The sequence below is a fragment of the Mus caroli genome, chromosome 4 (assembly GCF_900094665.2).
Source record: "Mus caroli chromosome 4, CAROLI_EIJ_v1.1, whole genome shotgun sequence".
NCBI lineage: Eukaryota > Metazoa > Chordata > Mammalia > Rodentia > Muridae > Mus > Mus caroli.
Genome location: NC_034573.1, coordinates 115,420,512 through 115,442,251, shown reverse-complemented (window position 1 = coordinate 115,442,251; position 21,740 = coordinate 115,420,512). Strand labels below are relative to the sequence as shown.

The window sequence follows — 21,740 nt, the reverse complement described above, 5'->3', positions numbered from 1 at the left end:
CTAATAAATGGTTATGATGTTATTAAAAATGGCACCAAGCTAGGATTAACAGGCTCATCAATCGTAGGGAATCGGGCTTAACAAGGTTCCCTGTCTGTCCCACCCAGCTTGCTGGCCTTGATGGGTACCGGGTCTCCAAAGCACTGCCCAGCAGGTTGGAGGCTGTGGATGAGGCTCCCCGTGTGTCCACAGCGGAGGGGCGCTGAGGAGCTGGCTGCTGCTGGCTTTCTCATCATGTCCCTTTAGAAAGCCTGCCCTTCATAGTCTGTCTGTGGGCCACTGAGAAGCAGAGGGTGGCTGGCCTGGAGGATCCACCCCTTCCACCTGTGGTCTTGGCTTTCCCTCTTACAGGATCTCTGTCTTCTCCCTTCCCATCATCCCCTGTGCAAATGCTAGGCTTCAGAGTCCCATTCACAAGGCTTTAGGGGAGCGGGGAAAGGGGAGGTGCATCCGGTCCTGCTGGCTCATTTCCATAATAATTACAGTTATTACTAATAACAGTGACAATATGGCCTTCCATCCACGTGGACGCCTGTAGCTCGGAAGCCCCTTCCCATCCATTGTCTTCTTCCAGCCTCACAGTGGGCAGAGGAAAGTGGAGACAGTTATCATCTTTCTCACCGTGAAGGCAGGAAACTGGAGCTTGGGGGACACAAAAGGATTCCTGAACAACTCCCGCCCCCCTGCCCCCCTCCAACACTCTCCGAGGAGTAGCTGTGAGGATAAAAATAAGAGCAATGCCATTAAGGACTGACGCCCTGCCAGCGACAGCAAAGCACACCTGTTAACTGCATCCTCACAGCACCCCTGGAAGGTGAGCTCTGGGTACACAATCCCCCTTCACAGGCAAGGGGACAGACACATTCAGAGACTGCCCTGGGACACACAGCCACCAAGTGTCAGCATCTCTCGCCAGCCATACAAACCATGTCTGACTCAGTAGACCTATGTCAGGCCAGGGGCATTGCTCTACCATGGCAGACTCTGAGTGACTCTTGTTCCTCAGCTTTCTTCCCCACCATGAGCCTCTGAGGTCTCCTTATGGTACCTTCACCAACATCCAGTGGTGATCAAAGCCTGGCGAGGCTGCCTCTACCTGAAGAGTCACAGCAGTGAGGAGCCCAGACACTAACTGGGATTATAGCGCATTGGAGACTGTCAGCCATGAACGGGCCTCCTGCCGGGTCTAGGACAGTGTGGCCTCTCTTCTACATAGATGAAAACCCAGGCCCACTTAGGCACAGAGCCTTTAAAGACTCTCTGGCTTGGCATCCAGCCCACTACTCGATATTTGAGGCCTGGCTCCTATCTCCCTTTTGCCTCTGCTTCTGAGACTGAATCAGTGGGCTGCCTAAGGATGGGGGAGACCAGGTCTGAGGGTCCATGGCCTCCTTTACTGCAGGCAGGATTTCTTTCAGATAGGTATTGCTTCTGTACTGCTGAGGCGCCTGAGATGGAGGTGGGGAATATTTCATCTGTGCCCCATGAGCCTGACAAACAGTACCTGCCTGTAGTCTTACACCTTCTTTATCGGCCCCAGTAGTTACTAACTATGCCTATAGTCAAAGAGAAGATGTGTGTGTGTGTGTGTGTGTGTGTGTGTGTGTGCGTGCATTGAAGAACTTCCCAGGTTGCACCTCTGCTAATCCTAAAAGCTGGTTCTTGAGCCTCAGATCTGCTGGTCCTGAGCCTGAGCTTCTCAAGATGGAGAGTATGTTTGCTGTTAGCATCACATGGGTACCTGTGGCCCTGTGCTGCTGCCCCAGTGTTCCTGGGTGGATACTGAGGTGGTGGTGACTTGCGCATTTCATTAAGGAGGAAGCTATTCAGCTGGGTGACTTGTGCCTGTGCCCATAACTGAGGACCCCAATTCCTTTCCTGGCCTCTTCCTCACAGTCTACAAGCCGAGGCTCCTGCCTTGTGTCTCTCTCCCTTCACCCTGCCTGCGTGACTCCTTACACCCCAGGTCTTTCCCCTCCAGGCAGAGCAAGAGGTTCTTGGTGCTGCCCAGTACAGCCTCACTCCCTGCTTCATGCAAACCCCAAGCCCACTCCTTATGTCATCTGTCGAACCAACGAACCCACAATGACTAGAGAAGTGACAGATCAGTTTGCGTGTCCCTTGAGTTGGGTGGCATGTTTGTTAGGGTTCCTCTACCAGGGCTGGGATATCCTTCAAGGAGCAAATGGCTGAGAGGCTGTAGGAATCCTCCCCATAGCAGGCTCGCCAAAGATGCCTTGGGAAGGCCCATCATCAGAGGGGCTAATTTGTGTACGTAGTGGGGGTGTTGGGAGGTGGACCGCCTAGGCCAGGCAGACCCAGCAGAGCTGGGCACACTTTGATGGATCTTGATCAGGCCCCAAGGTCACAACCTTCATCTCCACCTGCCCAGTCTTATACTGTCACCGGCTGGGATGCCCAGATGTTCAAATGGCACTTCACTAGAACCATCCACCCTGTTCCCATCCCACCCTCCTTGCCCACGCCTTGGCTTACGTGGTCAATGAGTTCCTTGACCATGCCGTTCCACTGGCCCTTGTCGTCCTGGGCCCCGTACTTGCCATCTTCCACCAGCCGGATCTCGTAGGAGAAGCCCAGGATGTGTGCCAGCTCCTTAAGCAAGTCGATGCAGTAGCCCTCGAATCGGTCATTGCCATAAAGGGTCCTATCAGACTTGCGGAACATGACAAAAGGCTCCTCCTGTGGGGACAGAGGGAAAAGAGGTGCTAGGCTAAGTGGCTGGGGCGGGGGTGGGGGGTGGGGGGTGGGGTAGGCTCTGTAGCTCAGACTGACCTTGAAATCAATTAGCAGTTAAGCATGACCTTGACCTACTGATCTTGACCTCCACCTCCCAAATGCTGCAATTATAGCCATGTGCCATCATAACTGGCCTGGGCGCATGCACATGCATGTGTGCTTGTGTTTGTGTGTATAAGTACATGGACATATGTGTGCAAGCTCTTGTGGAGGCTAGAGGTCTAACTTGGGTATCACTGTTCAAGTCCCATCCATTTTTTTTACTACTTTCATTTTAATAATAATAAAACATGCATTAAATGTAGAGAATATTTTTTTTTCAATATTCCCCCTAATCAGACATGGTGGTTTGTGCCTTCACTCTTAGCACTCTGGAGGCAGAGGTAGAGGCAGGAGGATCTCTGTGAGTTCAAGGCCAGCCTGGTTTACACAGAGTCCCAGGTTGGCCAGAGTGACCATAGTGAGAACTCGTCTCAAAAAGGAAAATTGCCTTAAAAAGAGAATTACTTGTGTTTCTATAATCAGAACTGACCACTTGAAGTTCACTTTGCTTCGGTGGGATGGCGTGTACACCACAGAGCAATCTGGGTCATACACCCTGTTCTTGAGACAGGGTCTATCACTGGTCTGGCACCTGCTGAATAAACTAGACGCGCTAATTGTAGAACCGTAGGGATCCACATCTCTGTCTCTCCAGCACTGAGATTTCAAGGCTGAGCCACCACCCCTGGCTTTCTGTATGGTTCTATGGATGGAACCCAGGCCCTCCTGCTTGCTCTGTAAGTCCTTTCCTACGACTCATCCCATCTCCTCAGGCCCTGGAGTCTTGTCTTTCTGACACCATTTCAAATGGCTTGGACCTTGGACCAATAGCCTAGAAGCAAGTCCAGGGAGAGTCTATGTTCTGAAAGCCAACTTGGTGGCTTGCAATGGCATCTCCAGGGAGGGATCTCAGCACAAGTTGACAGGGCCCTGCTGCTACTGACTGACATGGGTGCCAGTGGCCCAGAACTGTCAAGAGGTGGGACAGGACTACCTGATTCTATAGTACAGGTTTTCTACTGTACCAATGTTCTAAACCAGCATGAGCCTGACCTTATAACCTGTTAGAGAATCACTCTTGGGCCCCACACTAGACCCATCCAGGCAGGATCTGCTGGAAGCTTTGTGTCCACTCAAGCTGGAGGACCATGCAGGCAAAAGCCCTCCATCTGGTACAGTGACTTCCCTCCTTGCCCCAGATTAGACAGGTTAACAAATTAGTTAATGGATGGGACATCCCCCCTTCCCAATACCACTGTTTTAAGGTCCCCTCAGCACCCATGTCAGGATCTGACAGTAAGCCATCAGTGGCTACAGTGGTAACTTCATCTGTAGGTGGCTGTGCTGTCCCAGGCATCAGCGGGTCCTCAAGAAGGCAGTGTGTGGGTCCAGGGCTGTCGGTCCTGTGTCAGGCACCTCTTTCCGGGTGGAAGGCATAGAGTAAGGCTTAGCGCTATCTGATTTTTCAAAAACACACTCCTTCCTGGCTGTGCCACAAATGAAGAACTAGGAGAAGAGGCAGGGAGCCATGGGGTGGGGGTGGGGGGAGGACCTGAACCGACAGCATCCGGTTGGGGGTGCCTGGAGGCAACAAGATCCAGATGTCCCCGAATCCAGGTCAGAGTGCTGGTCCTTGATTCCGTGGACTCAGGCTCCCATCCCCCACTCGTTCACAGCCCTCTGTGTTGAAGTCTAGAGTGGTTGAGCTGAATCCCACCCCCCCAACTTCCCACATTTATTGAATTACTACTGTGTACCACGTGCCATTTTTTGACTCCTGACAGTCTGTTTTGTTTAAGTCTTCTTAGGATGCAAGATAGATGATCTTATCACCATGTAATACATGAAGAAACAGGCTCAGAGAGGGTCACTACATTACCCAAGGCCACACAACAGTTGAAAATAGTCCCAAGGAGCCCAGTTTCAGATGGACCCAGCCAAGCAGCACACCCGCTCACTCCTTTCTGTTCTGTCCCTAGGCTTAGACCACCCTGACTTTACCTGCTCTTACCGGTTCTGAGCTTAGGCTGAGAGCTACTATCTCATCTGCTTTGGTCTCCTGGACCCCCTTCCTCAGTCCTGACCCCATTCTCTGTCCTGGCCTGCTGGCCACCTTCCCCACACCCTGCTCTTATCTAAATGCCTCTCCTCCTAGCTGAGTGCTGTCCTCTAACAGAATACTTGCCTACAATAGCACTAGCACTTACTGAGAGGGGTATCTCAGTCTCTCCCTATTGACAGGACCGTTTTCTTGCGCCCATGGGCCCCTGGGATGGGGTGGGAAGCAGAAGGCTCTGGTGACCGTTGTTGGATGTCCTCAAAGAGAGAACCTGACAGTGTCTCAACCCAGGTTCCTGCTATGGCAGATGGGCTCTGTTCTTCTACCCTGGCCCCCCAGTTTCCCAGTGTACGGCCCCACCTTATAACTGAGTCTGCCCAGGTTCTGGGGACTCCTTCTGGGTTTCGAAGACAGAGAGTGTCTCAGCCTCCAAGAGGTTCCTGACCACCCGGGGAGTCTGAGGACAATGCTTTCAGGACTAATCACATGGGAAGGTAGACCTTTGGACCTCAGGGCCTCTGGTGCTACCCCACAGCCAGGCAAGCAGCTCAACACGGGGGAGGGGAAGCACAGGTGGGCCTGGGTCAGGGGCTCAGGCAGAATAATAAGCCCCCGCGCCCTGGGGATGTCCTGGAGAGAGGGGCATGGTGCGCTGTCAGCCCATTTACCCCTCGACTTATGTTCTTATGCAGTGACCAGGCTACACTACTGTACTTAGTGGTCCTGACCTCACTTAGCATCGCCAGAGAACTAGAGGGAAGTTGTTGTCTTTCCCAGGGAAATTGCCAGGTCAGGGAGAGATCCCCACTCCCTTCTGTAGAGTGGAGATTCTAACAGAGTAGGAGTAAGGTGACCCCGCCTAGGGAAAGCACTTAGTGCCTGGCGAGAAGTGTCGGCTGCCAATATCACCACTACTGTTGTTCTTATTACTACTATCCATGCCCATCCCTCCTTCCCACATACTCTCTGCCCAGTTACTTCAGTGACCTTTCCCTCTTAGAGACCACGCCCGAGGCCATCAAAGGGTAACAGTCATGGCCACCAGCAGAAGTGGAGGGAAGGGAATGGGAAGGCCCCTGAGATGTCTCCCTTCCTGACCCCGCCCCCTCCACGCCCCCCTCCCACGGCCTTAGCCTCTAAAATTAGCACTTCATTTGTGAAGCCACCACAGCCCCAGAATCTATACATCTCCATCTAAATACGCTGCCTTCGGAGCAGCTGCAAAATGCCATTAATTTCGGGAAGTGCTTTGCGGATGGCATACATATTTAACAGCTGAAGCCCAGGGCATTAAAATGGTGTTCGCCTTAGTAATGCGTCTCCAGTCCAGCAACATTTCCTAGGGGGTAATTCTCAACTCCGAGACTACTTATTCATGGACTATTTCACAATTTATTACTGGAAATGTCCAGACAGCCAGTTCACCAGCTTCCTCAGCTGCTAATCGATTGCTCAGTGAAGGTGCCCTCAATTTCATAACTTCACGCTCTCCTATCGCTCCGGGAGAAGAGCCGTGGGAACAGGGGTAATATTTCTCCTCAACAAGTCACCGAAAACAGGGGTCCAGAAAAATAACCTTTCCCGACTTTCAGTCACAAGGCTTCATCTGGGTTCGCTACAATCACTTAGCAATAGAGAGGCCAGGCCTAGAGCTAAGCTTCTCTGAGACACAGGGCCAGAAGGTTGAAAGAGGAGGTAGGGAGGGGGCAGCTCCCAGAGGAGACAGATTCAGGGATTGGCCATCTGAAAGCTGGGTCCCCGAGTACCCTGACTTGGGCCATGCCTCATGTGCGCATGTATACACACAGTTCTGTCTGCCTGACCCTGCTTGGGCACACAGACGCAGTACTATGATCTGAGACCTTGGCTGCTGCAGTACAGAAGGAGATAGGGTGTTCAGAATCCTATTTCTCCAGTGGGAGGATCCAGAATGGCCCCTGGCCTGGTCTTCCTGGCCCACATTCTGGTCTTGGCTTTCCCTTCTCCAGCGTGCCGGGGGTCAGCTGGCCCTGCGGTTGAGTCTACGTGGGTCACGGTGTGCACACCGACTATATTGGTGTGTATCCGGAGGCCATCTGGAGCCCCTCCTCAGAATTCACATGCACCCACGTGTACCCTAATTGCCAGTCACATTCACAGCCCAAAGTACCTTGAACCTTCAAAAGCAGGGCCCCGGGAGCACTGCCTAAGCTTGCTTGGTGTGAGCTGAGGTTCGAGTGCATGCAGTTTTCATGAGAGCGTGGAAGAGCAGAGCCAGAAGAGAGGCTGGGGAGAGTGCTGGGGGAAGCGTCCAGCTTTAGAACAGGGGGGAATCTGGCTTGTGATCTGAGTATCCAGAGGGCACAGTCAGACCCGTGTCTCTTTGTCCATCCAGGACAATGCATCCTGAGGACCTAACCCCAGAGGTTTAGAATTGAGACTAGAAGATGGGGTTGGGACGCTTATGTAGGCTGCTGTGACCTGCCACACGCCAGGATGAAGGGGCTCCTTCTCATCAGGGCTTTCCCCTCCAGGTCCTAGTCCCCAGGGGCTGAACAGTTTGATGTTCTGATCCTGTGCCTAGGTACCTGTCTGTCATTCAAAGTGTGGTTGCCTGCCTGGACCATCCCAGCAAAGACAGGCAGGGGTCCTTGCTCCCAGCAGGAAGTGCTGACCCTGCACACAGGCAGCCAAGCAAGGGGCTGAGTATTCAGCCAGGACAGCTTTGGCAGAGCCAGGCTGAGCTATGACTTGTGTAGCTGTCCCAGGAATAGATAATAAGGCTGATCCTAGGGCCAGGGGCTGAGACTATGGCCAAGGAAGGAAACCGGGGAGGGTAGAGGCCAGCCTGGAGGCTTATGTCTCTCTGAGAGGCTAGGGGTCTGAGGAGGTCCTGGGTAGATGTGACAAACGCTAAAACCATACAACGGAGTGTAAACCCTGGGCAGATCGGGGGATGTGAGGTAGGCCCAGGAGAATGCACTGGGCTTGAAACAAATGTTCAAGTGATAATTGAAAGTTCATAACACATTGTGCCCCACATGCCAGGAGTCGTCACTGTGCCTGTGCTAAGTCTTGAAGTTCAGGGCTCTGAACTTCAGAGCCATCCATGCCCATCCATGGTTGGCATGTTGTAGTCAACCTGAGCTCACTGGGTCCTGGATACGTAATCAACAGCAATACATTGCAGTGGCTGCACTCACCCCGCAATGAGTTTATGAACATCCACTCTCTCAACTCTAGGAGGTAGGTGTCACTGCTCCTGTCTCTTCCTTGTCAGGTAGGCCCCAGGCACGAAACAGGAAAGCCCACCCAGTATGTCAACAGAGAGGCCAGGTCTCAACCCCCAAAGTCTGTGCTCTTAGCCATTGCTCATCCGCTGTTCCTACAAGTGCCAAAGAGCTACTGGCCATTTCTACCCAGCTGGTGGAGGCTGAGGGGCAGCTGGGCAGATGGAGCTGTGTGCCAGGCTATGAGCCAGAAGAGGCTTATCTCCCCCACATCCTCCTGGGGTTCTTGGGAGCCAGCCAGTTCTGGGAAAGGAGTGAGCCCAGCAGGTTGGGGACCACTGCTATTATGGTGAAGAAACTGCGAAGGTGGACTGACCAGGAGCACGGGCTGCTTGATCGATTTGGCTCTTCAAGCAAAGCAAAACAAAGCCCCCCTCTGTGCCTCTGCAGAACAATTCATACTCTATTAGGAGGGGAGGGGCTATCTTGGAACTCACTAGGTAGACTAGGCTGGCCTTGAACTTGCAGAGATCTCCCCAACTCTGCTTCCTGAGTGCTGGGATTAAAGTCAGCTCCACACTCCTGACACAGGGGCAGCTGCCATTCCCATGAGACATGAGCTGGTGGCCTTTTAAGGTAACTGTGTTTTGCACCCTGCTACCCTGCTGGGGCTCCTCAGCTCATCACCGCTCCGCTTGGAGTCCTGCTTTGCGGTTCTGTGTCTCCACGACACCTGGAACCATCTCTCCTCATCTCCGAGGTCGCCTTTCTCTCACCTCATTTTAATCTTGCCTCCTAAGAGGTGTTTTATTTATATCTCACATTTCATGCAATTCTGAGTTTAATCTTTTACCACCTTTTTATTATTTTATTTTTTACCCTTTTATATTTTGCCGGTGTCACACTTTCATTCCTTGGCTTTTTGACATTTTTTTTTTTTTTTGGTTTGAACATTTTTTTTTACCTTGTCTAGCCAGTGTTGTAAATTATTTAATTTTTCGTCTTCCTTAATATCTTCCCTTTTAATCTCTCTCCTTACCTCATTTTCTCTTCATTGGTTCCCCACTAACCTTTCTGTTTATCTCTTGCTTTCCCTTCATCCTTCCTAATTTTATCCACATTCCTTTAATGGCTCATCCGTCTCCTAAAATCCCTATATGCTTTTTGTTTATTCTTATCATTTATATTTTACATTCGTTTTCCTCCTGCTCCTGTTGGGTCTTTTTGGCTTATGCTTTTTGTATTTGTCTCCTTAATAAGTGGATCCCTAAAGACTGGAAGGGCATATGATTATTTGGAAGACTTCTTGGGTTCTTGCCCTGACAAAGGCAGGATTATACCTCCCTGGCTCTCTCCCTCCAGCTCTGTCAGCAGCCTGTCCACAGCACCTATTCAGTTTCTATGGTCCTTAATGGGATTTCTTGGTGACCATGACCCCGGGGACTAGAGATGAGACACACTGGCTGAAATTCCCCTCAACATGTTTGGTACTCCAGTGTCCTTGAGGTTCCTAGAAGAACTTCGGTATTTCACAGTTTTTTTCCCTGTTTCATGGTGGCCCCTGCGCCCCAGCCACTAAATACATGCATGGTGAGTCACACTAGATGGGAGGATGGATGAGTACAGAGCCTAGCTGAACTGCCTCAGTTGGAAGGGGAAGCCACCGTCATCCAAGTACCATGGAAAGCTCCCAAGACTTGGGTCCAGGCCTCGCCCATGGAAGGCTTTCTTAATCTTAATGAGCCAAGATTGCTTTTACGAAGAGGAGCATGTCCAGGCATCCGGGTATGGGTTTTGCAGATTTAATTGCTATACTCTAAATGGTCTACTTGTACCCATTTGGTCCCCAAAGGACTCGGCTTCTGCTTGGCTCTAACGAGGGCCTCCTAGAAGGCAGTCAGTCACATAGGAAGAATGGGTACAGCAGAGGTGAGTAAGGGACAGCAGTGGCTGCAAGCTACAAGGTGCAGGGAGCCTGGGAAAGCCCACAAGTCACTTCCTGATTGAATCAGAAGAACGATTCAAGAGGAGAACAGAAGTCATGGAGAAGGAGTCTGGCTGAACTGTTTCAGCTGGGGAGGCAGGTAGGCGTTAGCCCCATCTAGGCATCATGGAGAGGTGAGACCCACTGACTCATTACACAGAGAGAGGATGGGATGTGGGATGTGGTTCAGGAGGAGAGGTCTCAGCCTCTGGCTCTGGGGATTTATAAAACCAGCACAGTGTGACATGTGTCCAGGCTCTTGGGGCCCTCTGGTGTGGCCATAGCTCCTGCCATAGCCGGAGGGGCTCATGGCACCTGCTCAAGGGAAGAAAGAGCCTTGGTCCTGGGACTTCAGGTGGGAGAAGAGACCCCTAGTTGCAGTGAACAGTTGAGTTTCTTTTTTGGTCCTACTAAGAAAGCAGGTGGCACACAGTGAGTAAAACAACAAACATGGGCTTCTCTTGGGGAACAGGGAGAGGTCCTGGGTTCCAACCTCCCTTTGAGAGCTTTCTAAGTCTCCCTCAGATTCTTGTGGTCCACTTTGCTACTGTGTCCTGGTCTGCTGAGAGCCTCCTAAGGGGTACCCCGGATGTGACAGGGGAAATGGAGTGGTCTCTCGGGACAGATGGCCCTTCCAGCAGGGCCTGAGGCTCTTACCAGCACAGTGGTGACAATGAGTGACCTATTGGTCAGAGAGTCAGTGACATTAGGACCTCGGCCTTTGGCAACCTCAGTGATATTGAGACCGTCAGCTGGACTCCACACTCCAACCTGGATGGACAGACAGACAGACAAAAAAACAGGTGCTGAGTCCTTCCTTTCTCCTCATCAACCAGGCCATCTGTTTCCAACAGTCACAGCCACTGCCATTGTTGTTGCGTCTGTGTGTTTTGGGGGTACAATTCTGACGACAATTCTGCCTTAATCCTCCCTGATGCTCTCCCTCCTCCAAGGAGGCTCTGAGGTGTGAGGTTTTCTTTTCCTCTTGCTGACAAAGTCTTGGCCGAAGGAGAAAGACAGAGGAGCTGCAGGGAGCTGGAGAAGCAGAGCAGATGCCCAGCATCGATGGCAGGGCCAAGGTCATCTCCTGAACAAGACACTGGCCACTCTTCTGCTTACTCAATGGGTCTCGTCCAGGCCAGACACCTGCAAAGTCTGGACCACCCCAGAATGGAGGTGATGCTCCCACTGGGATGAGGGAGAGATGCCCCCACAGGTGTGTACTAAGCAAAGGAGAGGGGCAGTGGGTGAAAAGGCAGCAGGCCGGCCTCAACAGGAAGTTGTTGTGGGTGACAACACAGGACTAGTGAACTGCGTGCACTATGACTGAAGGGGGTTTGCTACCCTGTCACCATGGAAACTCCTCACAGCATCCTTATCAAGCCGAAGGTTAAAGGATGGAGAGGTAGGGTTTAAAAGTCATCCTGAGGTTGATAGGATGGTTCAGCAGGTAAAGGCACGTGCTGCCAAGCCTGATGACCCAGGTTCGATCCCTGGGACTCACATGGGTGAATGACAGAACTGACTCCTGAAAGCTGTCCTCTGGTGCCCACAGGTGCACAGTGGCTCGACTCCATACACCCATGCATGATGAATAAATAAATACATTTTTTATAAGTCATTCTAAAGCCCCAGGCCTCTTGCAGGTGCATTCTGAGCAAACTTCCCAGCTGGGCCTCATCTTGGCTCCTCTCTCTCAAGGAAGGCATCAGCACGGCCTACTCTGTCCTTGGCCCAGTTGGGGGTACTCAGAAAACCTAATCAATTAAACAGAGAGGCCAAGTGCAAACAACCCACTCAGAGAGCTGTGCCCGACAGATAGCAGGGAGATACGTAATTATGCTTGAGTAATTCTGCCTTAATCCTCCCAAAGCCACCGGCTGGAGCTAGCTGGATCAGCTCTGACCCAGCTTAGCAAACAGAAGGAGGCAACGGGAGGCTGTGGCTGCGTCGAGGGCTCAGCATGTTCTCTGCCTGTGTGGACCACTGGGGCCACAAGGAAGGAGGCAGGCAGATGGGACTGAAGAGGCTCTTTTCTAAAGTGGGCCAAGCTCAGTGGGAAGATGCTGAGCAGAGGGCTGGGTGCTGAGCAAGAGGGTGAGTTGCGAGAGACACTCAGCAAGCCGAGGTGGCTGAAGAGCGAGGAGCCTCAGCCCAGCAAGCTCTTCTAAGCCCTGTCTGGGTATCCTGGTAGATTCTAGGCATAGTGCAGGTTAAAGAAACGGGAAAGAAGAGGTTCTCTGCTTACGGGCCCAGGTGGCTATGACTGGGAGCCTCTAGTGGGCACCAGGCAAGCCAACCTCCATCTAGGGATAATAGAGTTTTCCTTGAGTATTAGCTACGGTCAATTTGTACCAGCTGCCTGGAGGGCTGTTGGGAGATAGATGCTGCAGGGTGGGCTCAGATGGAAAGAGTGCTCCAGTGATCAATTACTGATGCCTGCCACGGGCACAGGAGCGGAAAGCGGTGGCGTGTGTGCCATTTATCTACTATTCCCTAGAATTTGATGCTCTACCTAGAGATGAGCAGCTGAGAGAAGAAAGCTAGGATGGCTACCTGAGAGCATGTCAGTCATGGTATTGCTGGAGAAGGGCGGTGGAGGGGGAGGGGGAGGGGGCGGGGGCAGGGGGCCACTGCTCTCTAGCATTGGTGAGCTTAAACAAAGAGTGAGGAGCCCACGGAGTACGCCTAGGGTTAGATCAGTGAGTGGGCCTCAGTGATCCTAGGAAAGGTCCCTGCCCTTGGGAATTAATGCCATATATGACATGAGATAGCTGTGGATGAATCGTGAGGGTTCCTGGTCACCTCTCCCCTATATAGTGGCTAGGAGGACTCAGGAGAGAATGGGAGAGTCACGGCCACAAGTATACAGAGGCTAACAGAGCTAGGTCCATGCCTGGGGGAGGATCACAGATGTCACTTTCACAGCTAGGACACCAAGTTGGGACGATACCCAGAAGTTTAGGAGGACAGCACCATGAGTCAACTGTGGAGTCTGCATTGGGTGGGGAGGCCAGCTGTTAGAGTTTCTCAGAGTCTAACTAAAAGGCTCCTAATAAGGGCTGCAGCATGCCCTGGCTTGGAGTTGGGAAGCCACGTGTAGGATAGAGCTAGGCTTGGTGACACTCCATCTGCATGTACATTCAGGAAGGATGAAGGCTCAGGATGGAGAGAGCAGAAGGTAAGGTAGAGGAGGGTGTTACATTGACCCTCTGTAGAGGCTGACCCACGCATGCAGGAAGGGAGGATGGGAGTCTGCCCTGAGGCCCAGTGACAGCAGAGGGTCCTTCCACTCTCCCGGCCTCTCTGTATCCTATAAATGGCACATCTCAGGGCTGAAGGGGAACTCAGTGGCTCTCAGGAATCGGCTGCAGTGGGATGGGTGTGGCTGAGTTGCTGGCTCCTCCAGATGCTGAAAACTGGGGCCTCAGGTTAAATCCCCTTCTTGGCCCAGCAGCCTGACTTTCTGTAGCACATGCTGAGTTCCTGGAGCCTGTCATAGGCCTCATTACAACATTTTCTAGGTTGGCCAGAGGAGAGGCTCCAAGTCCAGGTAGGGTTGCTTCCTTTAACCAAATATTGGAATCAGTGGTCTGAGAAGCTGGAATTTGGGGAGCCCAGACCCCAAAGACTTCAACTTCTCTTTGAGGTAAGGATTCTCTCAATCTCCCAGACAAGCAATCTGTCCATATTTGCTTAAATGCCTCCCAGGGACCATGAACTTGCTACCCCAAGTAGGCAATCTGTGGAGGTTAGAAAGTTTAACCTAAGAACATACAAGTCCTTATCTCTGACCCTTTCGGGGGCTTAGAGACAGCCAGTGTGTGTCACAAGACTATAACTGTGTTTCTCTGACAGGCCTAGCTTGCAGAGTGAGGTCATAGGTGTCTGCTGTAGCTAAGTCACTGAGATTGGCACCCTCAAGTGTAACAGGACCCCACAGTCTCCTCTGGCTCACAGTTCTGCAGAAGCCACGCTGGGTCAGTTGACTCTCAAGGGCGTGTCTGCAATGGATTTTGCCCCTTAGCCCTTGGGCTTGTGGAAGGCACTTCCAACATCCCTGGCCCTCTGCTGATCCTCCGCCGGAGCCCACGCACCTTCTCGAGGCCATCCTCCTTCAGGCTGATGATGTCCAGATCAAAATCAGTCCGCAAGCCACTGGTTTTGTTGAACACAATCCGTCCAGTTAATCCTTCCCATTGAGCCTGCGGAGGGGAGAGGGCAGAGCGGCAATTCCTCGGGCTCATAAATCATCATTCGGTACAACTGTACAATGCTTCATTTTAATTACTCCTTGCACTGATACTGTTCCCCCAAGACCATGATTAATTAATAATCACCTCCATCATTGCTCGGGCTGTGGTGCGAGCCAGCGATTTCCATAAATTCTATTACGCTCTTTAGCCAGCCCTACATCTGCACCTTCTCGTGTACAACATCGATCTCGGATGCGCTCAAACGAGCCCCCGCCTCGAAGCCCTGGGAAGGGGGAGCCCGTGTCAGATCCCTGGAGGGGGCCAGCGAGGCAGGTGAGCAGAGTTGGAGCCCAGGAGACTCACCAAAGGCTCTCTGGTTACAAAGCTGCATCCTTGAAACGTGAACCCCAGAGACAAAGTCCCTCAACCTGCCGCCTCAGCACCATGCCACAGTTGAGAACTCTGGGGTCAACTCCAGTATCTCTGTGACCTTGACTACCCACTGCCTCAGTTTCCTTGGCTAGAAAATGGGACTAATCATGGTATCCATCTTTCCAAAAAGCTGTGAGAGTGAAACAAGCCAGGAAACCCAGAGAGAAGGAAGGCCTGATCTAATTCAGGCCCCTGGTAAACAGCAACTTCTGTTACTTTGTTGTTATTAACAAAAGAGGCAGCTTTAACTTGGAGCAGACTATCTTCTAGCCCAGGGCGGCACAGCCTGCGCAAGGCCTGTGAGTGGGAACAGGTGATTAGCCCACCGCCATTCCTACCTGTTCACCGGAAGAACTTGCTACCTTCAGGTTTGCCAGTGTTGGATAGTGTTCTAGACTGTCTCTTTCCTGGGGGTGGGGGGTGGAGGTGTCCCAAGTAATCATTCTCGGTGCACACAAGTGTGTGTGTGTGTGGGGGGGTATATCTCTTTCTGTGTTTGTACATGTGTGCCTATAGAAATGTGTGCATGTGTATGCAGATGTGTGTGGAAGTATCAATGCTCAATGTCTTTCTCAGGCATTCTCCACCTTATTTAAAGTAATAAATATTTTTATTATTGTTTTTATTTATTTATTTATTTTTGAGACAGGGTTTCTCTGTGTAGCCCTGGCTGTCCTAGAACTCACTCTGTAGAGCAGGCTGGTCTCAAACTCAGAGATCTACCTGCCTCTGCTCCCAAGTGCTGGGATTAAAGGCATGCGCCACCACTGCCCGGCTATTATTATTATTGTACATTGCATACACACGTGTTGGTGCCCATGGCCATTTGGAGGGTGAAGGTGTTGTCCTTTATCACTTTCTACCTTATTCTCTTAAGACAGGCTCTCTCTGAACCTGAAGCTTGCCCTTTTGTCTATTGTAAGTGATCAACAGGCCTCTGGAATCCACCTGTCTCTTCTCAATGATAGGCACATGCAGCCATGTCTGGCTTTTATGCAAGTGCTGGGGATTTGAACTCGGGTCCTCAGGACTGCATAGCAAGAGCTCTTGCCCACAGAGCTATCTTCCCAGGCCTTGAACTCAGAAATCCGCCTGCCTCTGCCTCCCAAGTGCTGGGACTAAAGGCGTGCGCCACCACTGCCCGGCTCAGCTTATATATTTTTATTTTATTTTATTTTTTTTTGTTTTTTGTTTTTTTCGAGACAGGGTTTCTCTGTATAGCCCTGGCTGTCCTGGAACTCACTCTGTAGACCAGGCTGGCCTCGAACTCAGAAATCCGCCTGCCTCTGCCTCCCAAGTGCTGGGATTAAAAGCGTGCACCACCACGCCCGGCTTCATCTTATATTTTTGAGAATTTCTCTCCCTGAATCTGGTTGATCACTGACTCGGAGAGGGCTGGCAGGCCAGGGAATGCTACAGATTCATCTGTCCGTCTTCCCAGCTCTGGCGTTACAGATCGAGGCTGTGCCCAGCTTTATATGTGGGTGCCGGGGTCTCGAACTTTGACTCTCATGCTTGTATATCAAGCACTTTACTGCTGGAGTCACCTCCCTAGACAGAGAGGTGACTCCGTAAGAATGTTTGTATCGTTTAGCTTCCCCAGTGGCCTCAAGAGCTGGCCAGGTGAGGATCATGATTCCCATGTTACAGCTGGGAACCATGGGAACAGGCCTGGAGGGGGATACTATTGGGAGCCCCAAAACTTGCACTATACAATAGGCAGAAGCAAGCTAGACCTCTGATCCCAGGGCTTCACCCCTTGATTTGAACCCCTTCCCTTTTCTTTCTCCTTGGGGGTAATGCTGATGATGGGTATTTTTGCAGTGTCTGTAAAAAGATACTGTGTCTGGGAAAAGAAGACCCATCATTCATCCTGAGGTCCTGGGGTGCATAAAGGGGATTGGGAAATATGGAGACAGCCAGCGGTGGCAGGGAGCGCGGATCTTGTTCTCAGCCAGGCTTGTGAGTGGGAGCAGCTAGGAGTGAGGTTTCCAGAGGAGAGGGGTGGGAAGCAGGAGGTCTGGGTGTGGGTATCCTGCTGGCTAAGCACTGCTTTGGACATAACCCTGCATTTTGAGCAGGGCCCCTGGCCTCTCTCGGGAATGAGCAACAGCACCAATCACACTTTCAAGTTCCCAGGCCCCGGAAACTTATCTTTGAATCTAAACTAAAGGCCTAGAGGGTCTCCCTGTTCTTGGATAGCTTGGAGTCCTTTTGGACTTTTCCGGATAATGGGAGATGGTAGCTGGGTTAGAGGCAAGAGGATTGTGTATTCCAGGCCAGTCTGGCTACTTCCTGAGACTCTGCCTCAAGCCATCCTCAGCCCCACCTAAAAAGTAGGTAGGTGAAAGGTATCCTGACTCAGAGGCAGCACCCTGGAGGCCCAGACGGCTGCAAAACAAAAGGTACTTGATCGAGCTACCAACCCCACTGGTCTGCAGGCCCTAAAAGAGGTGGGTGAAGTGCCCAGTACCATGCCTGTGTGCATGGCCATGACTGAGTATTATGGGTTATAACCTTCTGGAACCCAATAGGCTCCTGCAAATGGAACTGGTCCTCAACTGGGAAGGAGAAGCAGACCTTTGGGCAAGGCCAGGCTCCCAGAGGAAGTTTATAGGAGAGAGTTACAATTACTACCCTTAGGGAGCCCCTTGAACTTCCATTGCGACCCTACGAAGCGTGTGTGTGTGTGTGTGGGGGGTGTCATCATTGTGCCCATTTCTCAGATGTCAATACTGAGGTTCAAAGATAGACTGAGACACTGAGGAAATAGTTTGGTTAGTAACATGTCTGACACAGAAGCAAGAGGTTCTGAGTCAGATCCCTGGTGCTCACATAGTAATGTCAGATACGGTTCCAGATGTCAGTAACCCTAGCACTGGGTGTGCGTGGGATGGAGACAGTGGATCTAGTCTGTGAATGCCAGGTTCAATGAGAGACTCGGGTTCAAAAAAGTCAAAGTAGATGTTATAGTAGAAGATATATGTGTCTGGTCTCCACATGAACGTGTGAGCGCACACACACACACACACACAGAACTGGGGAAGGTGGTGGGCGCCAGGGGGACAGAGATTAAAAGCCACATCAGAGAAGGTGAACAGCTCTGTTTGTGACTTCACAGGGAGGCCCAGCTCCCCTCAGGCTGTGGCTTCCCCATCCCTCCGGCTTCCATCTCCTCTGCAGCCCACACCCCTCAGGCTATCCAAGGCCCCCAGGGAAATCTCAGCAGGTGTCTGCAGCTGCCTTGCTCCTACAGAGGAGGCCTTCCTCCCTGTCAGCTCCCGAGGAATTAAATGCCAGCAGGTGCGGCCTGTCTGTGGGCGGGTGGGCAGGGGCAGGGCAGGGAGCCATGGGCAGCTCCTCCCCGTGACATTTCCCAGCCCACCCGCCCCCTTCTAGCAGCGGCTCAGGACTCTGCTAAATGAAAGATGCTTCACACGCTCTGAACTCCGGCCTGGTATTTTCCAACTCCTCTCGGAAATGCCAAGTCTTTCAAATGATTTACTGTCACGCAGGCAGACGGAGAGATGGGCAACTTGGAAACGGACAAAGGCAGACTGGACTCTGCAGGGTACCTGGGTTCTGAAAGCGTCCAGTTATCGAAAGAACAGGAGCCCTTTGTGGCTACTCTTGTCTGACCCCCAGGCACTAAGGAGAACAGAGGAATTCTGGAGGAGATGGGAGTGTCCTCCCCCACCCCGCCCCCCCCCCGGCCCCCGCAGCCTGGGTAGGAGAAGCCCCAGGAGGGGGAACGGGACTTGTCTACTAGGCTGAGCAGTGGGTAATCTGCTTTCCTTTGGGCACTCATAGCTGAGCCTCATGCTTTCCAAGGGGCAAGGGGTGAAGAGGTGGGGCTCCCTGAAGCAGTGTGGACTACAAGCCCTCTGGTTAGGACTCAGTACCCAAAAGGATGTTAGAGTGACAGATGATGGTGACTGAAAAATCAGGGCTGTCACACCTGCTGTGCTGGGGGCTGGGGGCTGGGGTGGTGCACAACTCTGAGACCAACCCTCAGCCAATGGCTGCCAGTCAGTACATGGAAGGTCTCCAAAGCAACACACGCACGCTCACACACACACACACACACACACACACACACACACACACACAGACGGGAGGGGGGGCGGGCGGGGAGTCTGGATCTTCATAGAATTGATCACGATCACCTACTCACTGTAGCCCAGGATAGCCCTACCTAGACCTTATCCTTCCTAGCCTTGTCTTCTTGCTAGCTACTGAGACTACACTGCTCAGTTCCTAGGTTTTCCTCTGTCTTCCGGACAGTTCTGAGCTGAGAAAGAGACAGTCGGTCATCTCACTCCTAGCTACTTAGCCAGCGGTGATGCACTGGCACATGAGGTCCTGAGTGGGTTTGTGGATGGGAGCCTGAGTGACAGCCATGAGGAGAGTGACAGGGAGAGAGGATACTTCCATCACTTGGGCTTCTCAGTCCCCTTGGAGGCCAAGGGGAAAATGAGCCACAGAGGTGTGAGGTGACCTGCCCAAGTCTGTATGCAGCAGAAACCGCTTCTGAGCCCCAAACCTGAGCGCTCGCACCCTCTGACTATGACTGAGCACTGGAGGCAGCAGGGAGCATCCTTTGAGGGGTGTAAGACTCACCTCCTTGATGAAGTTCATGAAGCGGCCACCAAAGCGCCAGGCCTTGTGCCGATGGCACTGCAGGGAGTTCACGGTCATCTGTGGCGCTCGCTGGTAGCACACAGACACAATGTGGACTGCGTCATAGAGCAGGGCTGCATCCGTCTGCAGAGGGCATAGACCTGTCTGAGGGATGCCGATGCTTCTCGGCTCATCTCCCACTACAAGCTCCTGAGGCACTGGGGACGGAACAGACCCTCAGGCCCAGAGAGAGCCCCTATCCTTTCACCTGAAGACAGGCCAGCCTCAGTGGCCCTGTTAGTCTACAGATACCCCAGTACTACCCTCTTCTCTGCAGCTATGGCTCTCTCTCCAGACCCTCTGCCCAACTCACTACCTAATCTCACCTACTCCTTATTCCTTTCTTGCCTTCCCAGCCTCACACCTGCCTGTCACTATCTAAATCTTTAGCTCCTTTTCCTGAAAGACATTTTTAATCAGCCCTATTAGAGGGATCCCTGAGGAAGGTGGGGAGGGAACTGTTGTCTCCGGAGCTCTGGCTGATATACGGAGGTCCTAGTTACTGAAGGTCCTCAGTAACTAGCAAGAAGAAAAGCCTAGAAAGGATGAGGTCTGGGCAGGTCTTGAATTGTTCTTTGGGGAGATGGGAGGGAGGGAGGAAGGAGAGAGAAAAGGAACAAAGGACTGGAGGACAAGGAAGAAGGAAGGAGGGAGCCCCTGGGGTCCATCTGTCCATCTGCCTACTGTACCATCATCACACCATCCAGAAGGCCTGACTCTGCCCGGGGAGCTGCCTGCAGCCGCTCCATGGCCCACTTCTCCACAATGGCTGAGACATGGGGGTTGTCCACGTTGAGTATGCGGAACCCAGTCAGGTTCACTCCCGAGTATCGGTAGGGCTCCAGGTCTAGTGCGTAGAGATCCTGAAGAGAGATAAGAGAGTCTGATGTGCTTAGGGGTGACCCAGCTCCCCCTTCACCATCTGGACCTGGGCACCCCTGGGTCTGAGTTGTGGCTCCCTGCAGAGCCCTGTGCATGAAAGGTGACTGCAGTACCCACAGGAGGACTGGACCCAGAGGCCATTTGGCTCCCCTGATACTGACCTTATATGCTGACTATGGGAGCCATCTGCTTGTTTCTTCGTCTACAAAATGGGGATCACTCCCCTTTATAGAACCCTAAGGAACCATCTCACCATGGGAGGATGAAGGATGCTGGGTTTGGGCATCTCCAAGTGACATTGGAGGAGGCAGAAAGGCCAGAGTATTTTTTTTCCTTTATAGTGGGAAAGGGGGCCAAAGGAGTCTACTGCCTTCTCCCCAGTCTTTCTCAGGTCTCAGGGCCTTTCACCCTGCCTCCTAGGAAGATCTGTCCCAAGGACTCTCCACAGTAGATGGGAAGGCTTGGCTAAGAGTTCAGGAGTACAGGATATACAGCCCAGGCAGCTCTGGCCCCTCTTGCAGCCCCAGCCCAGGCCAATGGGCTGGTGAGGCAAGAAGCCAAGAGGCAGGGCAGTGGGGATTAGCTGGCTGCCCCTCAGTAGAGAAGAGAGCGTGTGGAGAGGTAGTTAGCCTTCACAGGAGCCAAGCAGAGCACCACAGGTCCAAAATGACTCCAAACTCAAAGAGACACAAGAAGAACATCATGGGCTATCAACACACGAAATAGTTGCTCAAAGGTCACCGGGGCTTCCTAACTCTGCGGGATTAGGAACTGCTGTTAATGCTGGCTAAAGCCCAAACTTCTGGTTAACATGAGATTTGTGTCCGACACAAAAGGTCATCCCTAAGGCTGTGGTTTTATTGCTTTGCAGGAGATTAATCTATTTTGTGTGTAACCTGGCTGCTCTACTCTATGTCCCTTAAAACCCCGTTACTCACATCATTCCTCCAGTGTTCTGCTTCACGTCCTGGCTGTCCCTCCTGACATCCAGTCTACACTTACTTCAGGCTGATATTTTGATTCTCAAAAATAAATACTTGGATAACATAGACTGGCTGCAAGCCAGGACTGGAGAAACTGAGTCTCTTCTCTTCTGTTCTTCCCCACTTCCCCTCACAGAGCTGCTTAACACTTTGACCTGAAGCCCATCCCACTTCTACCCCTACCCCAGTGCCAGCCTCTGGTCATCAAAAGGGATACAGGCTGGAGCCCACAGAGCAGACCTTGCACAATGCTTGGGTGTCCTATGGTCCCTGGGATGCTCCATTTTGGTGCTAAACTCCTGCTCCTCCCGCATTCCCAGGAGGACCCTTTATGGAAGGACATGGACTTATCTCTCCTTTTCAGAGAAGAGGACTTGGAATTCAGGCAAGAAAGTCTCATTCTAATCTGCCCAAACAAATAGGGCCAGGCTTCCAAGACCATGGGCATCTGTGAATTCAACCATGGATCTCTCTCTCTCTCTCTCTCTCTCTCTCTCTCTCTCTCTCTCTCTCTCT

The 21,740-nt window shown here is 52.1% G+C and overlaps 1 protein-coding gene across 4 annotated transcripts in view; it reads right to left on the bottom strand.

Annotated features, from left to right (window-relative positions):
- The window catches only part of Grik3 (glutamate ionotropic receptor kainate type subunit 3), a 217,487-nt gene that overhangs the window by 38,002 nt on the left and 157,745 nt on the right, over positions 1–21,740 (bottom strand). For all 4 annotated transcript variants that reach the window (XM_029476814.1, XM_021159768.2, XM_021159766.2 and 1 more), the window contains exons 6-10: positions 20,049–20,222; positions 19,300–19,443; positions 14,149–14,256; positions 10,709–10,822; positions 2,497–2,700 (exon numbers count right to left, since the gene is read on the bottom strand). In XM_029476814.1, the coding sequence (XP_029332674.1) occupies positions 2,497–2,700; positions 10,709–10,822; positions 14,149–14,256; positions 19,300–19,443; positions 20,049–20,222 (744 nt within the window). The remainder of the gene's footprint in view (positions 1–2,496; positions 2,701–10,708; positions 10,823–14,148; positions 14,257–19,299; positions 19,444–20,048; positions 20,223–21,740) is intronic.